The sequence below is a fragment of the Triturus cristatus genome, chromosome 4_1 (genome assembly GCF_964204655.1).
Source record: "Triturus cristatus chromosome 4_1, aTriCri1.1, whole genome shotgun sequence".
NCBI classification, from domain to species: domain Eukaryota; kingdom Metazoa; phylum Chordata; class Amphibia; order Caudata; family Salamandridae; genus Triturus; species Triturus cristatus.
The window spans coordinates 1,014,267,377-1,014,292,556 of record NC_140585.1 but is presented as its reverse complement, the minus strand read 5'-3'; the positions used below and the strand labels follow the sequence as shown (position 1 = coordinate 1,014,292,556).

At 46.0% G+C, this 25,180-nt stretch overlaps 1 protein-coding gene across 2 annotated transcripts in view; it reads right to left on the bottom strand.

The window, feature by feature from the left end:
• The window catches only part of MOV10L1 (Mov10 like RNA helicase 1), a 772,466-nt gene that overhangs the window by 166,057 nt on the left and 581,229 nt on the right, over window positions 1–25,180 (bottom strand). For both annotated transcript variants that reach the window (XM_085650694.1, XM_085650695.1), the window contains exon 23: window positions 3,204–3,311. In XM_085650694.1, the coding sequence (XP_085506820.1) occupies window positions 3,204–3,311 (108 nt within the window). The remainder of the gene's footprint in view (window positions 1–3,203; window positions 3,312–25,180) is intronic.

The window sequence follows — 25,180 nt, the reverse complement described above, 5'->3', positions numbered from 1 at the left end:
ACCTAATGTCTTCCCATATGGTTGCACTCAATACAAGAAGGTTATAACTTTGTATTCCTACTTCTTTCAAGTCCCTAATAAGATAATTTACACATCAGATGCCAGAAGAGGGATTTTGACTTTAGATTTGATACGTCATTTTGCAACTATTCTGCCCCAGCAGAAACTCTAATGTCCTCATTTTCTTTTTTTCTCACCTCTACGCTGTACCAAGAGGGTATTAGCAGGTGGGATATCTCACCAAGTAATTTTGAGTAAAATTCTGCAACCTGTAAAACTTGTAACAGTGCAGAGCAGAATTTCCACAGAAAAAAAAGGAAGAACTACTGCTACACACAATTCTGAACAATGCTCTCAGTGACTTTTCGGGTGAGTAGGAGACTGATACTTTATTCTTCAAAACATCTTTTACTTATCTGTTGTGAAGCTAAGAAGCTTGTTTGTGCCCATGCCATTTTATACATTAAAATGTATTTAAGGTGGCTGCTGCTGGCACTTTATACTCCAGAGTCCTGTCTTTTAGTGTTGTACTGTTATTTCACATGATTAAGGACAGTGCCCATTGTGCTGATAATACTCTGGTTCAAGGGAGCCCAGCTGCCGCAGGCAGAAAGCCAAACAGCTTTTACACCAGAGACTTGTGCTGTAACCAAATCCTGCCTTGTTCCTCTACCATCCTCTTCCCACAGGGTGTTGTTCATTGTCTGCACAGACATTGCTAGCTCCTCATGCTCTGTTCAGTGTTCCATTCACCTGTCACTGAGCACAATCTACTATGGTGGTTAGGCAGGAGCACTACTGAGGTCAAATGCAGCCATGAAGTGTATGTTATCAGATCCCATGCTTAACTAACATCATCCTCCCCAAACTTGAGGTCTCAAGATGGCAGACAGGCATTTTGGAGGTACAGCCTTGTCATTCTACTCTCTGAAGTCATCCTTCTGGGAACTCCAGGACTAATTTCCAGATCACTTAGGGCTCAGCAGACGGATATAAATCCACTCAGTACCTAGTGGTCACTGCGTTTTGGAGCTTTCTCTCTGCGTCTCAGCTACTATGAGCTTACCAAAATACACACCTGCTGATGTATAGAATAAAATCAGGCATGGCCCCCCCAATAGTTGCAATCCCAAGTTCATCCCTATGAGCCCTCTTGGCGTCTCCGCTCGTCCACTCAAGGGAAATTCTCTGTGCCTAGAGTCCAACTATCCCGGATGGGCAGCCGATCGTTTGCCTATCTTGGCCCTTCCGTATGAAATTCCCTCCCTGTAGCCAGTCGGAATGAAATGGCGTATGTCCAATTCCGCAAATCCTTAAAAACCTGGCTTTTCAATCAATAATCTTGAAGCTGGCAGCTGTTCCGTGTCCTGGTTGGCGCTGGGAAATCCTTTCTGGGTAGCTATTGCGCCTTATAAATTCAATTAGAATTATAATAATAATAATGTACCTTTGGTCCTCACAGTTGTTGGTTATCTATTTTTCTCCCAGCTTTTAATACCTTTTCCAACTTGTTAGAAGCATAACCGTCATAAAACATAAGATACATGCAGACATCTTGGCTGCTGAGAAGTTGGTTTATATTGCATTGTTTACCTTCATGACTAGTGTGGTGTAACAAGGGTCAAGGTTTCAAGGATTTTAGTTACTTTCATACCAGATTTGCCTTTGTGAGCAACAGGACAATAATGGGACACAATAACACACAGGTTGTGCAAGGAGGAGTAGGGAGGAGGGTGGGGCAAGGAACACACCATAGAGCCATCTCTCTGCCAAGACAGGAAAGGGACGGGAGAAAGGCGAGTATGTTGCACAGAGGTAGCATAATAGTGAATTATTCCATTCATTGGCAGGCTGGATCATCTCTAGATTTTGATTTATGAGGTTCTCTTTTTCCACTTGGTCACGATGTGCAGTTCTAAACAATTTGGGTACTCCACTTCTCAGTGAAACAAATGATGACAATTGGTTAATGTGGAATGGGCCACAGATCCCACAATGAAACTAGTGAAAATTAGCCCATGTTTGAAGAATGGAGGGAATTTCATGCTTCCACTAACAAAGAGTATAAAAGCTCACAGATGCAGTGGTTACTAAAGCACCTAATGGAGCAGTTGCTTCAAAGATGCTCAGAATAATGCTAACCAAAGGTCACAGCAGGAAAAGCAGACCAAGGTACTGTCGAGTTACAAGTTTACCAGACTCAGAATGGGTTATATGCTGAACAGGCCCCAGTATGGAACAATCTTTGAGAGAACTCGGATTGATGTTTGACAGAGCCTAAGGCAACACAAAATCACAAATTAATTGGTTTTGTCTTGAAGACTTAGGGGCATTCCTCTTGGTTCTTTTTACGTGTTTGCTGACTGCATATTTCTTTGAAATTCTCTGAAAACTTAAATTTGATTGCCAACCTCTGTGGTTACCCCTTAGGTGACTTGCTGTCAGGATAGGTTGATGGCATGGAAATCTTTGAAGAGTGTTCCTCCGGAAGCTTACTAGGTTTTTCTAGGGGGATTGCAATGTGAACAACACCCGTCTCAATGGGTAGTAGAATGGAATGGTAAGTACGTTTAAGTTGGACTCCAAGCAGTGAAAAGACATGGTTGTTACTACATATTTGCTGCAGTGCCAACAACATTGGCCTTAAACCTTCAATCCAGCCATACTTTAAAACCCTGCTTGAAGCTGCCCCTTCACAAACACATACAGTGAAACAAAACAAGTATACATGACAGTATTAAGGTAAGGCACTCCTGGCACAACTCCCAAATCTCCTACCACAACTCCCACATCTCCTACAACACCATTCCGGATGCACAAAAGAACACCTGACAATAGCTCCTTGGGGCAGGTACAGTTTAGAGCAGATGTAAAATCTGCCTTAGGAGTACTCGTGTTTTAAAGAAAGATATAAAATCATTCAAGATGGGCTTGTAGGAATATGAAAATGGTTATCTAAATCCAAGGATATTAACAGGCAAAGAGGAACACTTTATCTACTCATAATCTCCTATCATAATATGTAGGGATTCCCAAATAACTTGAATCCACAATGGTACACACATTATCTAGACTAAAAATACTTCTGTTTTGACATTAGTTACTAAAACCCTGATCACACTGTATAACCTCTAAGAGTCACCCTTGTTTCCCACTAAAGAAAGTTATGCTGTATTCCAAAGAGCTCATTCTGAGTTACTTACTGTTGAAATGATGATAACCAAGTATTCCTGACCCTGGAACTCCTCAACAGATCCAACTTTAATTTCCGAGAGATCAACAGTTTGTAGCAGCTTTCGAATTTTTTCACCCTAAAAAACACACATAAGAAAAAAAAATGTTGTACACTGAATATGAAATATAGTTCTTTTACTTCCAAGTGATCTAACTGTAACACCCTCTACGCTATTTATGATGGGGACACTGCATTCGACAAATAGTTCTCCCAACTACCTCCTTCTCTAAATAGCTGTTGACAAACAATTGCACACAGTCATAACACCAGTCATACAAGCTTTGAAAATCTGAAGCAGATTGGAAATCTACAGCTGGTAAGCACAAAAAACACGTAGCTGATTATTACTAATCAAAGCATTTTAATAATACACTCTACTTTCATGCGAAATATTTTTCCAACCTGGCCTAATTTACTTTTACATTCCCAACACCCCACCTCTGATTCAGAAGTGCGCTGCAGTGTTTGAAGGGGATAAGACTCAAATGATCCATATCATATAGACTCTATGATGCAGTAGTAACAGCATCAGATGGAGCTACTCCTTGAAAATGGCACTGTTAGGTTGTTATTACTAGAACTAAAATTGGTCAAAAGGTTGATCAAATACCCTGTGCCAAAAAACAAGAAATTTGGTGGTCATGTTATGTACTGCTGGGTTTAGGCCAAGTAGGTCAGCACATCAGGTAGTATTTCGACTTCTATCAACATGGTGCACATCATGCGGGCAAGTATTTTCAGAGGTAGGGCCTGCTCCTAATATGTATAGGGAGGTGAAGGACGTTTGAGTTCACAGAGTTTGAAAGATTCACAAGAAATTGAGGCTTTCAGATCCTTTCTGAAATGAAGATGATTCTGTTCTCACCTGAGAGAAGTGGACATTTGATTGAGAAGCACTAGGCCTAGCACACCTATGGTTCATCCTCCCTACCTGCTGCATTAATACTGTCACTTTTTGATCAAATACTCAAATCTGAGGCTTGTCAATCAATCAATCAATCAATCAATCAAAAGGCTATTTTTTCGGTATCCACAAAGCCTGCACCAGAAGGCCCACTAGGTCATGCATGATGTTTTGGGTATGATGCATTTTTGATAACAATGGGGTGTGAAAGAGCTAGTTACGTGGTCTTTTTTTCCTCAAAATCCTGCACATTCTTTATGCACGATTCATTATTTTTGAAGTATCTTTATCTTTGGTTGGCCTAGTAAAAATACAAAACATTTTTACAATGGCAAGAGGACTAATCATCTGTGTATTTTATTGTCATGGCTGGACTGCCACAGGGTCACTTATGATTGGATGTTTCAGTGCAGTTTTAAGAAATAGACAAATAGAGCAATTGCCCAGTTTTTCAATTTTCAAGGTAGTCCCTGGTAAAGTGAAAACTGTGTTCATAAAAAAACGGATTTTGTTTTTCTGACAGCTGCTCGTGCCCAGTCTGTCCAACCATGATCACTTCGGGGAAATTAAATAAAAATAATCTTTCTCTCTCTACACAATCTACCTCCACTTGGAACTGTTTCTCCCTAATTTCCCAACATTTACCTCACTATCAGTACACAATCACACTTCACTAACTCCCCTTTCTTTCTACATATGTAACCTCTACCTCACCTTCCTCTCCGTATCATACTCCTTTCTTTCTACCTTTTTTTCCTATTGTTATCTTCTCTCTCTGTGCATCTCACTCTCTGCATAAACCTACACCACTCTTTAAACATCTCACTACCTCTACTTCACAAGTCTTTCTTTACCTCCTCCAGGCTCATTCCTCTTGTCTTCTTCAACTCACTCTCTCTCTCTATAGCACTATCTCTTCACACACAAATATCCCCACTTCTTCTTGGACCTGGCGGTGTACATCATAATACTTTTTTTTTTTTTTGAAAACCTTTATTGTACTGTCAAAGTGTACACTGCTGTTCAGCCAACAACCCGGATGCAGGCAGCTTGTGCACACAGCGCCCCGCCGCTAGCTCGGATCCAAGTCGTACACTTGAGCAAAGTTCCAACATCAACGTTATCTTGGTTTTCCCCGTTTTACTGTTTTTAAAACCTTAACTGTACAAACTACAACAGCGGCTGCAATCGAGAAACAGAGGAGAGCAACTAGCACCTGAACAAAGTGTCTTAGAATGAACACCCAGCGACCATGCAGTCACACTCCTACGTGGGGACGAGAACACGCACACACACGAATCTCATACTATCCGTCCGGACACCAACATCCCCTTCCCCCCACCCCTCCCGCCCACCCAGTCAGCTCCACATCGCAGCCGCACGCCAGCCCAGCTACGGTGCCACACACCCAGCTGTCACTCTCAGTCACTGTCAGTCACCTCAGACTCTGCCAACCAGTCCACCAGCGGCCGCCAAATGTCCGCAGGCCTCGAACGCAGCGGCATCTGATCCCAGTAGGCAGTCAATTGCTCCTTGCAGTATACTGCTGATCCCACCCATCCCGAGACATTCGGCGGAGCCTTTTGCTTCCAGTGTAATGCTATTTGGCGCTTAGCTAGCAATAGAAGAAGGGCCACTAGCCTGCGCGACGCACTGGGTACGACCATCACGAAGCCCAGGAGGGCCACGAGGGGGTCCGGTGCAATAGTAAGTCCTACTATCCTCCCTATGGTGGTGAAGACTGCCCTCCAAAAGCCATACATCGGACCACAGTCCCAGACTAGGTGGTAAAATGTAGCCTCTCTTTCGCCACATCTCCAGCAATTCGCATCAACCTGTAATCCCATTTTAAAGAGCTGCGTGGGAGTGCGATATCTCCTATGAAGGAAATTAAAGTGTATAAGTCTCAATCTATAATTAGGAGACAAGTTTTCAAGTTGGGTGCAGCAAAACTCCCACTGTTTCTCTGTAATTTGGATGCCTGCCTCCCTCTCCCACAGGGACCGCGAATTCGCATGAGCAATAGGCGTTGCGTTTTGCGTAGCCCTATATATACGCGTTATCAGCTTGCGCGAGGAGCTATTCGAGAGTATGTCTTCCAGCGCTGCCACCGCCGGTGGGGCCTTCGGGAACATAGGATACCTGTGCTTGCACGCCGCCCTCAGCTGGTAATATAGTAGTAGTTCTGATGCCGTCGGCTCAGATGCGACGGCCATGTTCTGCACGGCGAGAAACATATCGTCTGGGTATAGGTCACCCGCTAGTTTCAGGCCGCAGCCACTAGCACGTTGCACAACCGCCGCATCGGTCAGCGGTCCCAGCAGTGGGTTGCCCTCCAATGGCATACTCGGGGCATATAGGGCAGGCACGCCCGCACGCTTCGCAATGTTCGACCAGGCCCAGCGCACCATCTCCACTGTGTTAATGTCTTCCTGGGACCTCTTATAACTCTGGTAAACCGCCGCCCGGAGGGGGCAAGGCGCTGCCACATCCGTCTCTATAGCTACGTGGGGCTGGTAAGGAATCGGATGATGCCAGAAATGTAAATATTGGGCTTGAGCACTGTAAGCATACAGCTCCATGTCAGGGGCTGCCAGGCCCCCTTGCCGGAAGGGGAGGGTAAGGAGGTTCCAGGCCACTCTGGGCTGCCTGCCCGCCCAAACCAGCTCGATCATGGCAGAGCGCAGGCGGCCGAAGAACGCCTTTGTTAATGGCAGGGGGATGTTAACAAACAAATAGAGAAACTTGGGCAACACAACCATTTTGATTATAGCTATGCGGCCCGTCAACGATAAAGGCAGCGTTTTCCATCTCTTTACTTTACTCTCGAACCATTCCATAGCCACACCAAAATTTGCCAGCCATATCTCATGAATAGAGCGGCTTATATTTATACCTAGATACTTGACCTCGCCTGTGACCCAGTCTATTGGGAATTCAGTGGGGCATGTTGTGGTGCCACCCGTCAGTGGCAGCATCATCGATTTAGACCAGTTTATGTCTATGCCAGTGAGGCCGCTATAGCGCACCATTTCTCGCATAAGCGGGTCAAAATTTTCCGAAGGGTTGATCATGTACATGGTGATGTCGTCGGCGTACAAGGAAATGAGCAGCCCGCGCGACGTGAATCCAACGCCACGCTGAGCATGGTGCTGTCTCATGCGGGCTGCTAGTGGTTCCGTCGCAATAGCAAACAATAACGGTGATAGGGGGCACCCCTGTCTAGTCCCTCTTGAGATGGGGATTGGAGCAGACGTGTGTCCATTCACCCGTACCCGGGCCTTCGGATCGTTGCAAAGTACACCAATGCTCTTGGCAAACAGCGGGCTGAACCCCATGCGAGTGAAGAGCGTGAGCAGGAATTTCCACTCCAGCGAGTCGAATGCCTTCGTAGCATCCAACAGTGCAGCCGCAGCCTGCACCTTTGGGTCTAGGTAGTGGAGGATCCCAAACAGCACTCGCAAGTTATGCGAAGTGGATCTCCCCATAACGAAACCCGACTGGTCAGAGAGCGCTATCTGCGGCATCATGTATTTTAAACGATCTGCGAGCAATTTGGCATATATTTTGGCATCGAGGTTTATTAATGAAAGTGGGCGATAGGATTCGGGATAAGCGGGGTCCTTCCCTGGCTTGAGCAGGGCAATTATCATTGCTTCCCGCATCGATGGAGGGAGGACACCCGTCTCAAGGGCCTCCTCGTACACCCCGTGGAGTCTAGGAACCAGGATATCCGCGTATTCTTTGTAGAAGGCCGCCGTCAATCCGTCAGGGCCCGGTGCTTTGCTAAGTGGCATACTCGCTATTACAGCCCGTATATCATCTTTCGTGAATGGTAAGTCCATGTACTGTCGGGCTCTATCATTGAACCATGCTAGAGCTATGGTGTCCAGGTATTCATTCAGCACCTGGTCTTCCGGTGTCACTCTAGTGGTGTATAGGTCTCGATAGTAGTCTGTCATGGTCCGAAGTATGGCCTGCGGCTCCCTGACCACGCCACCCTCTTTATCTCTAAGTTCCAGGATGTACTCCGCCCCTCTGGGCGCCCTCAGCATAGCTGCTAGTGTGCGACCAGCGCGGTCACCCTCCCCGTAACGTCTAGCCTGACTGTCTTTAGACAGATATGCCACTTCTCTGTCCGCCTCCTCTTGATACTTGGTAAGTGTCGCCCTAAATTCTGCACGTAGGCTGTCCGTTGGCGCAGCCAACAATGCCGACTCGAGGTCAGCAAGTTCAGTTTCTAGTTTGCGCAGTGTGTCACGTATGGACCGCAGAACTCCTGTTTTCAGCGACATGCCTTACTTTGGGTGGACTCCCCGGGCACACTTTGGGAGGCCTTACAGGCCTCCCAAAGTGTGCCCGGGGAGTCCACCGTGCCCTCATTAAGTTCAAAGTACTCCTCTAATCTCTCGCGGAGCGTCTGCTGAAAGACGTGGTCGCGAAGCGCCCGGGAGGGGAATCTCCAACTGAATGGTTGAATGTATTGTGACGGTGTGGACAGTGTCAAGCAAACCGGGGCGTGATCAGACAAGGACCTCGGCAGATGCGCCACCTCCAGCACCATAGTGTGCAAGTCCAGCGAGAGCAACCAGTAGTCCAACCTGGACCACGCCTCCCTATGCATTGTGATGCAGGTGCCAGCGCGAGTATCGGGGTGTAGTCTCCTCCAGGAGTCCACCAAGTCTGCATCTCGCATGATGTCGCCCAACGCCTCCGACGCCCTAGGGTGGTGCGTTTTAGCTGCGCCCTGCCTATCCATAGCATCTGAAAGTACAACATTGTAGTCCCCCCCCCACATAATCGCAGCCGGGCCGCATGCCTGCACCCTATGCCATAGATCGCAGTAGAAGTCTGGGCTATCATCATTCGGGCCATAGACATTCACCACTACCATTCTCATACCACAGAGCGTGCCCACCAACATGAGGTATCTACCTCCAGTGTCCTGGATTTCTTCATGTGTCGTCCATTGCAGACCCTTTCTGATCAGTACCGCCACCCCTCTGGAGTAGGCAGAGTAAGCAGCATGCGCTATCACACCCCACCTGCCATGACGGAGCATTTGCATAGCTTTATCGGTCAAATGTGTTTCCTGCAGGAGGCAGATGTCTATGTCTGTTCTAAGCAAATATGCCTGCACCAGCCTGGCTTTACGCCTGTCATTCATGCCACGCACATTCCAGGTGAGACATTTAATTTGCTTCACGGCGGCAGTAGTAGCAGTGGTCTCCGTTCTGTCAGCACGCCAGCAGGTCGCCACAGCTCTCGCCCCCAACCACCCACACATCGCGCTGCATGTCGTGTCAGCCCAGCTCGCTCCTGTGTATATATAGCGCCGTTATAATGTGCGCAATGACCTGGTCGACTGGGTATTGTATAGCGCACATAATGCGATTCAACACCGTGCCTCACTCCATCCAACCTCTCGACGACAGCCAGACAATCAACGAAAAAAAAACCCAAACATACAGTGTACCCCCCTCCTGCTCCAACCCCCCAATCAGGTTGTGCATTTACCCACCAGGTCGCCCACCCAACCTCAACAACTTCAACTACACACAAAAGCGAAAGCCAGTGAATGGGAATCATCCCTTGGGGAACGCAGGTCAGACCGCATCCAACCCCGTACTCTTGACAGGGTGATCGAGCGCCGGCCCAGCATGCCAGCTCAAGGACCACCCGCCCCCCCGCACGTAGTGCGCCATATTTGTGATGTCTGTGGATTCGGCCACACCCGTTACGCGAACGTTATTTCGCCGCGAGCGAGCTTCCAAGTCCTCATTTTTTTGCTGGATCAGCTCCAGAACCTTGTTCATGCCACTCATTCTTTTGTCTAGGGCCTGTATCCCTCGGGGATGGGGCCGCGGGCGCCCCCGGGGGCCCTGGCGCTCTTCACTCGGGCGCTGCACCCCAGCGTGTGTAGGCGCTGCACTCACCGGTCGCCAGCATCTGCAGCAGACTCGACCTCAGTTACGCGCCGATACCCCCAGGGCCGCCGTCTCCCTCAAGCCAGCAGCCGCCACTAGCGCCAAATCTGTCTCCAGCGCACCGAGGGAGCGTCAGCCGGAGGGGAATCTAGATATCCGGCCGCGTCACACGGGCAAGGCGAGGCAGCAGTCCGTCACCCAGCAGCACAGCATTCCTCCGGGCCCGGCTCTACGCAAGCCCCCGGCTCACACAGGTGATCCAGGCCACACCGCCGTCGCTCGTCCGCCAGCTCGATTTTCTCAGCGGCTCCAGCCTCAGCTCCAGGGGAGTCGTCGGGCAGCTCGCAGGCAACAACTCAGTGCGGGGGGGTCCAGTGGACCGAGTTCAGCATCAGGTAGGCGGATAAATTAATGGATTAATGTGCTCGATCTGCGGAGCTGCGGTTTCAGGCAGCCATTCCGCTTCGCAGCCAAGCCACGCCCCCCGTACATCATAATACTTGACCTCACCCTCTCTGTATGTCTGTTTCACCGACCTTTCTTTCCCTACTCCTCCTGTCTCTGCTCAACCACTTTTCTCTTCAACATCATCTACCGCTGCCCTTTACCCCTCTCTCTACCTCACTACCTGACCTCTATTTATGTATTTCTTTAGAGAATGCCCCTCTCTCAAACCCATCACTGTACCTAGTATCTCGCTATAATTTTGTCACTGTCCCATCTATCTTCCACTTCTGCCTCTCTCTAACTCCTCTCTCTTTCTACACTACCTCACTCTACCTCACACCTCGGAGTACCCACCATGCTCCATTTCTCTGCATTCTATGATCCTTATGTCTAGCTCTGACAGCTTCACTCTAAATCCTTACCTATCTTGTTGCTGGTTTCTCTACAAGTTTTCATCTGTCTGCCTCTGTATCTTTCTTCCTGGCTAATTCACCTTTTCTATCTTTACCGTGAATTTCTTTCTACTAGACCTAGTTCTACCTAGTAGCTACCTCTTTAATCCCTCGACTTCACCTCTCTGACTGTTTTCTTTACATCTCTATCCTTCTCCTGTGTCCTGTCTCTCTCATTTCCCTTTTCACTTACTCCAAGGAAATTGTCTCATCACAATGCTGATTACCCTTCCTCTCTTTATTCTCCCAGCGTGTGACAACAGGCGTTCGCCCCTTCCGGGATCTGCTCAAAGCTACATTAAACATGTAGCTGGTGTAATTATGTGTTTTATGTGACAGTTTTTTAAGTGATATGCATTAGACGTACAATTACAAGTAGAAAGTCATCTGGCACTCACGGCTACAACGGGGAAATACTCGTGGCAGTCTCCCAGTGTCATTGCGGTCTTTCCGATGCCTGGCAGTATACAGAATCACAATGCCAAGGCATGCAAGAAATGCACCCCAACAGATAGCCTACCTTACCAGTAGTGCATGCACACCCTTTTTGTTGAGCACAGCACATCGGTGTGTGTTGCACTTTTTCTGGCTTAACGGTGGCATTAATGAATTGATCGACTCACAGAGTGGTAGATCGCCATAGACACTGATAAGTCAAAGAAGGTGGCACAAAAAAAGGAGTAAAAGATTGTAATTTATGTTTTATGTATTTTATTTTCTCTTTTCCTTCTTCTTTTGCCTGACAGGTTTTTACATTTTCCCAGTGGGTCCGTAAGTACGTAGACACCGCAGATTGCACAGCACACATTAGCGTGTGTGCTGTAAATATATACACGTGGTGTGTTTGTGCCACACCACCACTTTTTTTTCACAGTCTGGTCCTGAAGAAAGCTTCCAAACCCTTTTTTTAAGAGGCTGAAACATGTTGACCATATGGACAACTAAGATCAATTAATCTTGATGTTGTCCCTATTCTGTTTTCTGTTAACCTTGTCCTGGGCCGCTGGAAATTAAAAAGAACGGACAGTAAGGATTCCCAGAGACATTTTTAACCTGCACCACTTTTTCAGCATTTCCTCTTCACACAATACCAATCCCGCTCCGCTGTAATCCAGGCATTGAAGCACAACCAGGTGGCACTTGGCTACCCGGTTGGGAACCCTATGATGAAGCATGCCACCAACTAGGTTGGTGGGTGAGGGTTCTTTTTACAGACCGAGTGGGTTTCTGGCACTCGAAAATCATAACTGAGTCGTTACTAGTGGGTTCGTCCACTTTGTTTATGAATAGCCGGAGAAGAGACCACATAGAAAGAGAGGCAGGACAAGTCAGGGTATTAGGACAAAAATTATCAGATTTCACCCAATGAAATGGTGAAAGCCCTAGGAGCAGTGATTTGGTTTGAACTGTTACAGTGAGAATGTCAACTGTGAAAGGTGATTTGAGATTGTGAATATGCAGCAATGAAAGCTCCATTTGCAAACATAATGTGCATATGCCTTCCCTGAGATTATGCTACCGCAGCCTATCCTTCCTTCTACAGGAAAGATATGCTAATGGTGACTTGGTGGGTGTTTAATGGACTACTCTAGTAAACATCCACAAAGTCACCAATAGCATGTCTTTCCTGTAAATGACTTGGGTGTTTAATGGAGTATTCAATTGAACACCCACCAAATCACCATTAGCAGTTATTTCCTGTAAATGGAAGAACAGGTTGTTAGCCACGGGTTTCTAATAAAATATTTTTTGCAAGCCAAAACAAAATATCTGAGACAAACGAAATGGCTTTATTAATGCAATGTTAAGCTTTTTTGTACTACATATGCAAACATAATGTGCATATGCCTTCTCTGAGATTATGCTACTGCAGCCTATCCTTCCATTTACAGGAAAGACATGTTAATGGTGACTTGGTGGGTGTTTAATGGACTACCCTAGTGAACACCCACAAAGTCACCATTAGCATGTCTTTCCTGTAAATGACTTGGTGGGTGTTTAATGGAGTATTCAATTAAACACCCACCAAATCACCATTAGCAGTTCTTTCCTGTAAATGGAAGAACAGGTTAGTTAGCCACGGGTTTCTAATAAAAAAAAGTTTGCAAGCCAAAACAAAATATCAGAGACAAACGAAAGGGCTTTATTAATGCATTGTTAAGCTTTTTTGTACTATTTGGTAACAGATGCTGGGGGCCTATGAACTTTAAGCTGTTTTTTCAGGCTCCTCTTTCTCAAAATGTAATATTCAGTTCAATAATATTTGCCATAAGGAACGCTTAGTAGATGAAAATGGATGGAATTCAAAGTTGTGACGAAATTTGGGTTGGGGGCCTAAAAATCTTTAAAAAGGCTTCCTCTGACGACTGCATTAATTGGGGCATAAAGTGAGTCACAGTCAGAAAGTATTGAGTTTTTGACATTCCAAACTGGGTTGCATACTACCACTAAAAATCTAGTTCAGTGTAAGAATAATTTACTTACCTCTTACAAATGTCCTAGAGTAAGGGTATCCTTCACCTGTATGTATAACCTTAACAACAAGTCCCATTCTAGAGATCGAACCTCAGAAACGCACAATTTCTAAATTGTTTTAGCATGTTTAAAAAAAATGTAGCCCAAACCAGCGAAAACCCTTTTTATTTTACTGAGTACCCTCAGAAAGGGGTCTTTGTCACTATAAAATGACTCTACGGTCAGTTGTACTTACTGCAGCAGCTAGATAATAAAACAGAGCAAACACAAATATGATAAGGAATGGAGCACAGAAACTTTTCAGACAGTCACCCCAGTCACTATTCGATCTGGGATTAATCCACCATCGTTCTTCTGCTCACTTTGCGACCCCAGTTCAGCCTCAGCCATATGCGAATCAATCGAGACCCTATTCCTCATGGGAACAGTCCTGCCAGAACTGCCAGGCGAGGTCCTCCCTGGACCAGAAGGACAAGTTACTTACCTTTGGTAACGATGTATCTGTAAGAGACATAGGTTAGTTATAGATCCCTTACGTTAGAATTACCCCCAGCCATCAGACTGGATCTGGAGAATTTCTTCTCAGCAGCACCCTGGTGCGCCTGTAGGTGGCATCGGTCGAGTATGCATCCGTCATGGACGGCGTGGTGCCGGGATTACGTCGCAGTGCATACTTAGATACCGCTCCTGCGCCCTGACATCAGTTCTGACACGACCTTCCACACCAGAAGCGCAGAGCCATGAAAGGCCCTGGCCCCTTGTGCGCTACAACTAGGGCCCTGTATGGGAGTCCCTATCCCTAGAAGTCAGTTCGCAGAGCGGGGAGGATGGGTGGGGCAGTAAAGGAATCTATAACTAACCTATGTCTCCTACAGATACATCATTACCGAAGGTAAGTAACTTGGTGATCTTAAAGAGACAGTTAGTTAGAGATTCATTACCTTACAATAAGTACCCCAGCAATACCAACCCCGGAAGGTCTGCAAACCAAGTTCACACCAGAAAGTCCTGGAGGACAGAACGGGCAAAACAGCTGCCCCTCCGGACTAGACTGTCCAGGCAGTAAGGTCTGGTGAACTTGTGCATAGATACCCACATTGCCGCCTGTAAGATGTCAAGAAGTGGGACTCCATGTGACAATGCCTTAGTTGCTGCCGTAGCCCTAGTGGAATGAGCACAGAGCCCCAATGGAGGCTCCTTCTTCGCTGAAGCATAACAGATTTTGATGCAAAGGACAATCCATCAAGAGATGGTGCACTTTTGGACAGCTCAACCTTTCTTGGCACCCACATAGCCAACGAAGAGTTGATCATCCAGCCGGAAATCTTTTGTGCGGTCAAGGTAGAAGGACAGCGCACGTTTTGGGTCCAGACGGTGGAGTCTCTCCTCCTTGGAAGGGTGTGGAGGTGGGAAAAAGGCGGGTAGAGTGAGAAGTTTGTCCCATGTGAAAAAGTGTAACGACTTTAGGAAGGAACAAGGGTCTCGTCCTAAGCACCTCTTTGTCTGGATGCACGGAAAAGAAAGGGGGCTTAGAAGAAAGAGCCTGGTGCTGAACCTGGTACGCTTGAAGTAGGTGGGGTTGGTGAAACGAATTTGAGAGCAGCGCCAGAATTGGTTAGTGCAGTTTCCTCATCCCGCATTGGAGCCTGCCTGCCTGCTGGAGAAGACTGGAGCAATGAGGACGTTGCGTAGGAAGGTAAGTGAATTATTTATTTTTTAAATATATTTTTGCGTCTCATCACCCCCATCTCACCACCATTGAAACACATTGAAACATGGCAGCGGCGTCTGAAAAAGACAGAGCCTTGGCCAGTCAATCTGCAAAGGCAGTCCACTAGAAAATCAGAGGGAGATAAAGAAAGAGAAATGCACCTCAAGGAGGTTTATACTGATTGTAGTTGAATTGATCTTTCATGGATAAAGAGAAGTAGACAGGCCCTTCTCTCTCTCTATCTCTCTCTCTCTCTATATATATATATATATATATTACATTCCAAGGTGCCCTAAAGCATTGAGAGCGCACTCGACAGCGCTCTGCCATCCAGCCTTGTAATGCAGCCTGCCTCCTGCTCCCGCTTTTAATTATCTTTGCCGACGCGTTTCAAGGCCATTAGCCTCTTCTTCTTGGGCTGCTTGGAAACATCACACTGAGGCTCACATTGCTGATTTCCGGCTTCCTTTATTCGTAAACTCGCCCCCAGTGGGCTCGTAAACACACCCCCAGTGGGCATGTGCTTGGTGCAACTTCTGTTTAGTGCATGATGGATATTGAAGTCCTCAAAGCGAGCGTTAGTGTTCACATATAGTATGTTCAATGTGCGTTTCAAATACAAGCTAATTGATATCCTTTAGTAGGTAGCGGAGCACACCAGGCAAGCTCAGTCAGCATATAGGACTTCAATATCCATCATGCACTAAACAGAAGTTGCACCAAGCACATGCCCACTGGGGGCGTGTTTACGAGCCCACTGGGGGCGAGTTTACGAATAAAGGAAGCCGGAAATCAGCAATGTGAGCCTCAGTGTGATGTTTCCAAGCAGCCCAAGAAGAAGAGGCTAATGGCCTTGAAACGCGTCGGCGAAGATAATCAAAAGCGGGAGCAGGAGGCAGGCTGCATTACAAGGCTGGATGGCAGAGCGCTGTTGAGTGCGCTCTCAATGCTTTAGGGCACCTTGGAATGTAATATATATATATATATATATATATATATATATATATATATATATATATATATACACTCCAACACTGCCTTCAAAAGCGCCGCAGCCTCATTCTACCTTTTTAAACCATTTCTTAAAGTGACAAGTTCAAATAATTAACAGTCATATATGTCGGCAAAAGACTTCTTACTAGTTTTGTTTGACATTTCACCAACTGTTGGTATTTTGCATTTTATACTATTATCTATGTACATAAAATAAATCATTGTATACATACATAATTGATTTTGTTATTAACAAAACATAGGTGAATATTTCTAATAGATCTTATTGTCTTATATAGAAGTTCTATTTTGTATATCATACTTCATTTAAAAAGACTTAAAATGTCATTCGGTGTTGATAGTTTAACAAGACTCTTCTTTAAGCCTTATGAGTGAAGTCTACACTGATTTACCTTTATAGTAATGGCTCATAAAGTAAACATCTCGACAGATAAAGTGCAAGTGCAAAATGAATGAAAGTGCATGTGCTACAACACCCAAAGGTAAACATTTAAAGTGCTAAACTATTCACAAATACATACTAAAATTTCTAGTTTTGGGATGGCAGCATTTAGCAGCAACTGTTTTCAATCTTAATATTACAAATATATATATGTGTTACAACATCAGCGGTGTCTCCCACAGATATAAATCTAGCAGTTAAATTAGTACATAGAATACATTTCTGGTTAGTATTCATGTCCCAAATCCCACGACCAACAAGGTTTTCCACAGGAATGGCCAGGAGACCCTGTTGAACGCTTTTGCAGCATTCAGCTGGATCTTCCCTGCCGGAAATCCAAAAGTTCCACCCATGTCAAAAACAGTGATGGTCAAGTTGATATGCGCTGTAGTATCCCGCTGGGGAGGACAAACCCATGCTGTATGTTAATGGCCCAGGTTGCAATTTGTGGTCTAGTCAGTTAGACAGAATGTTAGAGTAAATCTCACTGTCACTATTACTTAATGCTATGGGACGATATGATGAGAAGAGTGGGAATGCTTGCCCCAACTCAATCTTGACTAATGGAGCTTGCCATTTTCCCTCTCTTAAACAATGGAAGTTGCCATCTTTCCCGATTTAAGCAGAATCAATGTCATGTCTACTATTAGACGCAGATGACACCTGACCTTATCTTTATAAAAATAATGAAAGCCTCAAGCCATTCGATTGATGTCACAGATACAACCATCAATGCAAATTTTGTCTGGGCCAAATGTCTACTTTCCATCATGTCAAGGGTAATTAAAAACACATACAGACATATAACCAATATAGTGCAGTCTGAATTTATGTCCTTTTACCAAATATGCTCAGAAGGAAACATCTGGGACGCTTAACACGATGCACATAATCTGCGTCAGACATTCTAAAACTTATGTCAGAAATTCCAGTGTCTGATAAGATTTAGTATACAAGGACAACCACTTGTTAGGAGAGGTCCTTTGCGCAGAGTATAGCCTGAGATGGTCTCATCTACTGCGAGCACATTTCACACTTCACAGATCCTATATCTCACCTGAAGCTGATAAACCAGAGTCCCAGAAGAAAACTGACTGAATGCTATGGCAGCATATGCTTGCACTTTCTTTGCAACGCTGCTGAAAAAGAAAGCCTCTGATGTCAACAACGTATGTAGTGCAGATCTTCTACCTAAGAATCTCTAGACTGCACGTTGATCTGCCTTTAATGCTCTTATAGTATAGCGCATAGAAGTCGATGTTAGGGTGTCAGGTTCTGGTTATTTTTATGCCATTTTTACAATGCTAGAAATTAGCCTTCCATGCTCCCTTAGTAGCGCATAGAAGTCGATGTTAGGGTGTCAGGTTCTGGGTATTTTTAATGAAATTTTTACAATGCTAGAAATGGTCCTTTTATTCTCGTTATTCATAACGTGCCTCATTGCTGTTTTTATAATATTCTGTGTAGTTGTTTTAGATGTACTGAGAAACAGATTGTTTCTCTAGTAATAAATACTTTTAACATAAAAGTGTACATTCTTCTTAGTACAGAGGGTGCGATATGGTGAATAACGAAAAAAGGTATGTTGCTATTTATTGGTGCCCAATCCCTTTATGGAATTGTTAGTAAGCCAAAAGAAATGCTTTTAAGTCAATTACACACAGAGTAGTGTTTTGTGGGGCCACAATAATCTGTCTTTCTCATTCATCGCTGGTGTATTGAACCAAGTTCATCAGTGTCACCCATGGGAGGGAAAGCACACCTTGTAGAGTTACACCAAAGATGTAACTAATGCAACAATCCTGGAATACTGTTTATAAGGAGCAGATTAGAATTTAAAACAAAAAAAGTGCTAGGTCTAATGTACCGTCAACTATCAAGTATTCCACACATGTGCATCAAATATTGGACAGCTCCTCTGGGGCAATGCTTACATATCCCTCTTTTAAAAATAGTGGAATCAATGCGTGGATTAAGAGTGAATTTAAAGATTTCGTATTCCATCTGGATTGTTCCAACTAGATGGTTCAAGGAGAAGTTGTTGAAACACGGATGAGTCATCACTGTTAGCCCCTGCGTGTACATAAAGTAAAGGAAACCCCATTTCTGCATAGCCAGACAACTGCCCAGCGCACGCTCCTATCCTGTTGTAGTCTAAAACAAGTCCATGAGTGACTACGGGTCAATAAAGCCACCCCTATGGTAGGTCTATTATGCACTTTAGCGCAAATCAGGTGATATCGGAGAGTACATAGCATATGAGACTCTGGAGTGGTCAAATGAACCTACTGCAAGTACTAGATTTCTGCCTCCATATACTGAAAATTAATCCTAATTTGGCGAATTTTAGTAAAAGCTTGTGGACTTAACATTCCAAGATTAGGCGATTCTTTCTTGTGTAGACTGTTTGCCAGCTAAATTGCTCACTAATATGTGAAATTTCAAAACAGTGACCATCTTTTGTGCCCTCTCTACTTTCGTCATCATTCTTTTTTTCACTGTTTTATTAGTCTGTTTCAGCATTATGCCTGCCCAGTCCTATTATTACCCTACCCAGCGTATGATTCTCCACCAAAAGAGAGTGATAGCTCTGCAAGGGAGTTACCCAGCTTACTTTTCATTGCTACCATGATTTTGCATGTATTCTTTTTCTGTGCTATTCCTGCTACCATACTCATGCACCTCCCCTTCTTGACCATTCAAAGAGAAAGCAGCCCAGAGACTTATAAAGGGAAGAGAACCAAAGAGGACCCATAGATGACAGCTAACAAAAAGAATAAGAGAATCCAGAAGGAAGTATGATACCCATATGATTAAGCGATTGTAAACTATTGAATAGTAAGGAGTTGAACTTGGGTCTCTGACATACAAAAAATAAGTACAACCTTTTAAAAAAATCTTTAACTTTGCAGATTGTTTGAGAGTATAGTATGCTTTAGAGAGTCCTGAAGTGAGGGAACCAGATCATCACTACAGCCTGGCAAAAGTAATATCCCAAAAGAAAGATAAGTCCCCTACTCTGCCAGGTTTATTGAGACAAGAAGTCTGATAAAGGAGCTGTCGGAATATTAAATTATCCACATATATTAAAATAGCCCTGGTTCGTGAGTCACATTCACCTTTCTTGGACTTGACAAAAGGGAAGCAATGTGCCATCTGTATTTGGTAGTCAATATCTCATTCAATAAGGCTTGGCAATGCTTAGTGTAGTAGGGGCAATAGGAAACCATGGGACCATTTTCTGTGATACCCAGCTGTTAGCTATGTAGCTTATTTATACGCATTTGGTTTTCCAACTCCTCCACTTTCCAGGAGAGACCCTCTGTTAATTGCTTCTGTTCCAGAGTCTGTTTATCTATTGATTGTACCTTATTTACCAGATCTGAAATATGCTGTTCACCAACAGTCATTCTGGAGCCCATTGTGCAGAGCGGTTTAGACATTTTGTGAATTGCTATTTGTGTCTTGTGCCCTTGTCAGGAACAGGCCTCCCACAACAGAGAGGCGGTTGAGAAAGTCCGGGATCGTTCTGCCACCAAAGAATGACATCTGAGCTCCACAGGAACATGCAGCAGTATTTTTTGGATCATAATTTCACTGATGAGGACTACAGTTATGAAACTAAGTGCTACCTTATTTTACTTATCTATGTTATTGGGAGGGCTATGCCAATTTTTGTTCATTTTATAGTGAATCTCAGTTTTTTCCTTTTTAATTTAAAACGTTAATTTATCTGACATTTTCACCTAACTAGAATGTCACTTTAGCCTTTTTTTGTGTGAATTTCTGAGGTTTAAAAAAAATGTAAAGTAAGATATTACAATCAGAACTAGCAATAATGCCACTATAACCTTTATTTTTATCAGTGAATTTCTGAGGTTTTTTGTAATGTAAAGTAACAATGTAAAGGAATGTTGTTTTATGCAAAACACAAAATATAAAGGGCTGACGTATTAGCTTTAGCATGGGGTCAGCACATCAACCTACAAACAGCAGACCTATTGGATTTGTCTAAAAGTCATCACAATAATTTAGCAATAATCATATTACAAAGTATTCATTTTAAATGCACACATAATACACATACAATTGCCCACAAACATTTTAAATCAAGAATTTTATTCCAAACAATCATAAATGGGTGTTTGACTCTTTAACCCTCTTCATGTCAACATGCAGCACTAGAACCAACCGCAATGGGTCCCTGCATTCCAGCAGAAGAGCAACCCGCTCCAGCTCGGAATGCTTTTAAAATGATGGCGAGCTCTCCTGGGGTCATGCATTCAATGACCTGGGAGACTTACAGTTTTTAATTTTTTTTCCTGTGGACTGCTGAACTCCTTGCAGCTCTCCACTACTCTTTTATAATTTGCTGATTGCATCCCCGCCCCTCTTTGGGGCACCATGACACCAACATTTAAATGCCAAGCCCACAAAGAGCATTATGGCGTGCTGTGAATAATTAATATGCAGTCTATTTGCTGCAACACTGAAGTGGCGAGGTTGCAATTTTTTTTTTTTATTATTTTTTTTAGTATTCTTGGGGTTTCGGTCCCACCTGAATTTTTGGAGAATACTGAGATCAGTTTTTTATTCATCAATGAGATCTTCTCCTCAAGGACGTCTTATGCTTCCTTTGGAAGAAGATCCAGCCACCTGCTCATTAGATAAGTATTTGCTGAAAGTAACAAGTAACTCTCACATGATTTCGTTCCATAGGCTTGTATTGAAAGAAAATCTATATAAAGTGCATGCATTTTACAGTATTAAGCTCCAAGTGACCCAGTTTTAGTTAAAGTGGAAATGACAATTGCCTGAACTACTTTGCTGTACTGCTTGCTATTTTAAATCAAACACAATTTAGACTTTGGTATTCCGGACGTGTTGTGTTTTATTTTTAACAAACTATGGCCCACATGCATCAAAACAAAAACCGGTCGCAAACGGGCAGATTCTCAGAATCTGACCCTTTGCTCCCGGTATTTTTGCATTTGGGATGCATCATCCCAAATGCAAAAATAGCAAAATAAGGAATCTCTAAATTGCGATTCCTTAAATTGCGATTGAATTTAAAGAATCTCAAATTGAGATTCCTGAAATGCAATGCATGAAAGTAAAAATATTAGCGATTTCGCTAATAGGGGGAGCAAATTACCATGAAGTTGAACTTCATGGTAATTTGCAAAAACATTGAAAAATGCACTTAAGTGCTTTTTTCAAAGTTCCATTTTACACACACACGTGCCCTTGGGGCATGTGTGTGTGCAAGATGTACTCATATGCAGATTTCAGGGGTGCAACAGGGTGTCCTTTTGACACCCTGGCACCCTTGAAATTGCATGAGCAATTTGCGATTCTCTAATTGAGAATGGCAAATTAAGAAAGTCTTCCCATTCAGTCCTATGGGCCTCTAGGCCCATAGGAATGAATGGGGAGGTAATTCCTTAATTGCAACTCGCAATTTGCAAGTAGCAATTAAGGAATGTTTAGGAATCGCTATTTTGTAAGCGATTTCTACATGCATAGCCTTTTGCTATTCCTTATTAGCGAATCCTTATTTTTCGCTAATAAGGAATCGCAAATGGCATTGTTTTTTTTTTTTTTTTGAAACCGTTTATTGCAGTTCGTAAAAGTTACAGGTATGGGCCTACAACCATCCGGCCGGCCGCTAGAATGACCAAAACATATTGCACACATACAGTAAAAGTCTCTAGGCAGTGTAGAGCAGTGAAACAGGAGTAATCAATGGTGCAGGCCACACAGCTCCAAGCCCACAGTACGGTTCCCTTTTCTTGAAACAAAACAACACCAAAAAACCACACCCGCAAGGCAACCCGCGATCCAAGATAACAGCACGTGCTCCATAAGTGGGGGATCCAAACCAGCAGCAGAACTCTGGAGAGGGGAATGGGAATAGATCAGGGACTGGGGGACCGCGCGCCCGCGGCTGAGGGAGGGGGGCCGTCTAGGGAGACGGAGCAGGCGAGGCCGCCTGTAGCTGTGGTGGCTCACAAATACCCCCGCGGTAGGCGTTCCAGGGGCCCCAGATTTTCACCCACGCCCCAGGCTTACCTCTCGCCACATACACCACCTTTTCACGAAACATACACCAATCCATATGCTCTTTCCAGGCCAACACCGCAGGGGGCCTCTGGGATCCCCACAATTGAGCAATGTCGCGCTTGGCTATCATGTATCCCAGAGTCACCCACCGCGTCTGCGGGACCGAATAGTCATTCGGTTCCCATACATTCAGCAAGCATCTCCTCGCTTCAGGCAGCAGCGCAACACGCGTCACCACACGCAGGACCTCATGCACACCACGCCAGAATCGCTCCACCTTCGGGCACTCCCACAGTATATGCATGAAAGTCGCCAACGCACCACAGCCACGCTTACACATTCCGTCACCAGCAAAACCCATACGCAGAAGCCTTGGCCCCGTCACGTAAACCCGGTGAAGGATCTTGAGCTGGACGAAACGAAGGCGAGCCGGGATGGCCACCTCTTTCGGAGAGGCCACCGCGGAAATCCAATCCTCATCGTCCAGCTCCAGCCCGTCGGCAACCCAAGCCTCGCGGAGACTAGTCAGCAGGCACGATCTATCGTTGATCAGTTTTTTGTATATGAGGGAGATCGTGCTGTCCGGGACATGGCCATCTAGGACTCTGTCCTCCAGGGGGGAAGACTCCGGAATGGATGCGACATCCGGGAAGACGGAGCCCAGCGCATGGCGGACCTGTAGGTACCGAAAGTACTCACTGCCCTGCAGCTGGAACTCCGCCCGCAGCGTCTCAAAAGTTTTGAATCCCCCCCTCGTCCAGAGATCTCCCACCGTGCTGATTCCGATCGTGTCCCACTTCTCGAAGCCCTTCGACGTCCACAGGGAGCCCAACCTCTCAGACGCATACAGCGGTGACGCCCGGGTCAAACGGTCCTTCCACCCCATAGCTGCATTAGCCGCGTGCCAGACACGCACCATGACACGCGTCGGTCCCGTCAAACGGGAGTCGGGCGCGCCAGCGTAGAGCGCTCGATTGTAATCGCCACCGGGCAGGAGCATCTTATCCATCTCGAATGCCGGGTTCAAGGCGGGCCCGTAAAGGCCATGATTAATTGCAGCTAGTTGGGAGGCCCAGTAATACCGTTTAATGTCAGGGAGGGCGACCCCCCCATCGTACCACGGGAGCGTCAATTTAGCCAGAGCAATGCGCGGCCTCCCGTCCCAGAACAGGCGCCGCTGGAGGCCCTCCACCTCACGGAAATAGCGTGCCGGGACCAAGTCCATAGTATTCTGGAGGGCGTAGAGGAAGCGTGGCAGGGACATCATTTTAAACAAGGCCGCTCGGCCGAGCGGCGAGAGCGGCAGACGCCGCCAGCGCACCACGTCCTCCCTCAAACGCCGAAGGGGGGGTAACAAATTCCGCTCGTAGCGGGCCTCCGGGTCAAGAGTGATATAGATACCCAGGTACCGAAAACCTTGGGAGGCAATCTGGATCGGACAGACCCGTGGTAGGGCCGGAGCCTCCCCGGAAAGCACATATACACAGGATTTCGCCCAGTTGATGACCAGGCCTGAGTTGCGACCGAATGAACGCAAAACATCAACCAGGACGATCAGTGATTTACGCGGGGAGGCGAGATACAGAAGGATATCGTCAGCATAGAGGGACACACGGTCCTCATGCTCGGGAGTCCAGCGGAGACCACGGATAGAAGGGTGCCACCGCAGCCACTCCGCCAGGGGCTCCAGGGCCAGGGCAAACAGGAGAGGCGACAGGGGGCAGCCCTGTCGCGTACCCCTCCCCAGCGCGAACGGGGCCGAGACTCGCCCATTCACTACCACCTGCGCCAATGGGCCCGAATATAGCAATTTGACCCAGCTAATGAAACCCGGGCCAAACCCGAATTTTGCCAGCATCGCCCAGATGTATGGCCATTCAAGCGTATCAAACGCCATGGTGGCGTCCAAGGACGCCAAGATGGCCGGCTCCCGCACAAATGGGACACGCGCGAGCACCCCGTGCAAGCGCCGCAGATTGAGCGCCGTGTTGCGGTGCGGTATAAAGCCAGATTGGTCTTGGTGGACCAAATCGCCCACCACGCCAACCAACCTGTTGGCCAACACCTTGGCGAGGATTTTGGGCTCCGCGTTCAAAAGCGAAATCGGCCTATAGGATGTGACCCGTTCACGGGGCCTCCCCTCCTTGTGGATCACCACAATTGTGGCTAGACGCTGGTCCGGCGGGAGGGAACCCCGCGAGTGGGCCGCCAGGAACATCGCGCGCAGGTGGGGCGCCAACACATCCGGGCGTAGCTTGTAGAGCTCGATGGGAATACCATTGGGGCCCATGGCCTTGCCGGATGCAACCGAGCGAATAGCCAAGGCAATTTCGTCCGAGGTGGGAGGGGCGTCCAGCGAATCCCTGTCCTCCACCGTTAGGGAGGGCAGTGCGATGTCCCGGAGCAGGGCATGGGAGTCTGCCTCCGAGCAGGGGGAAACCGGGGAGTAGACTTCGCGGAAATAATCCGCGAAGCAAGAGACAATGGCTTCCGGCTCAGTGACACACGCA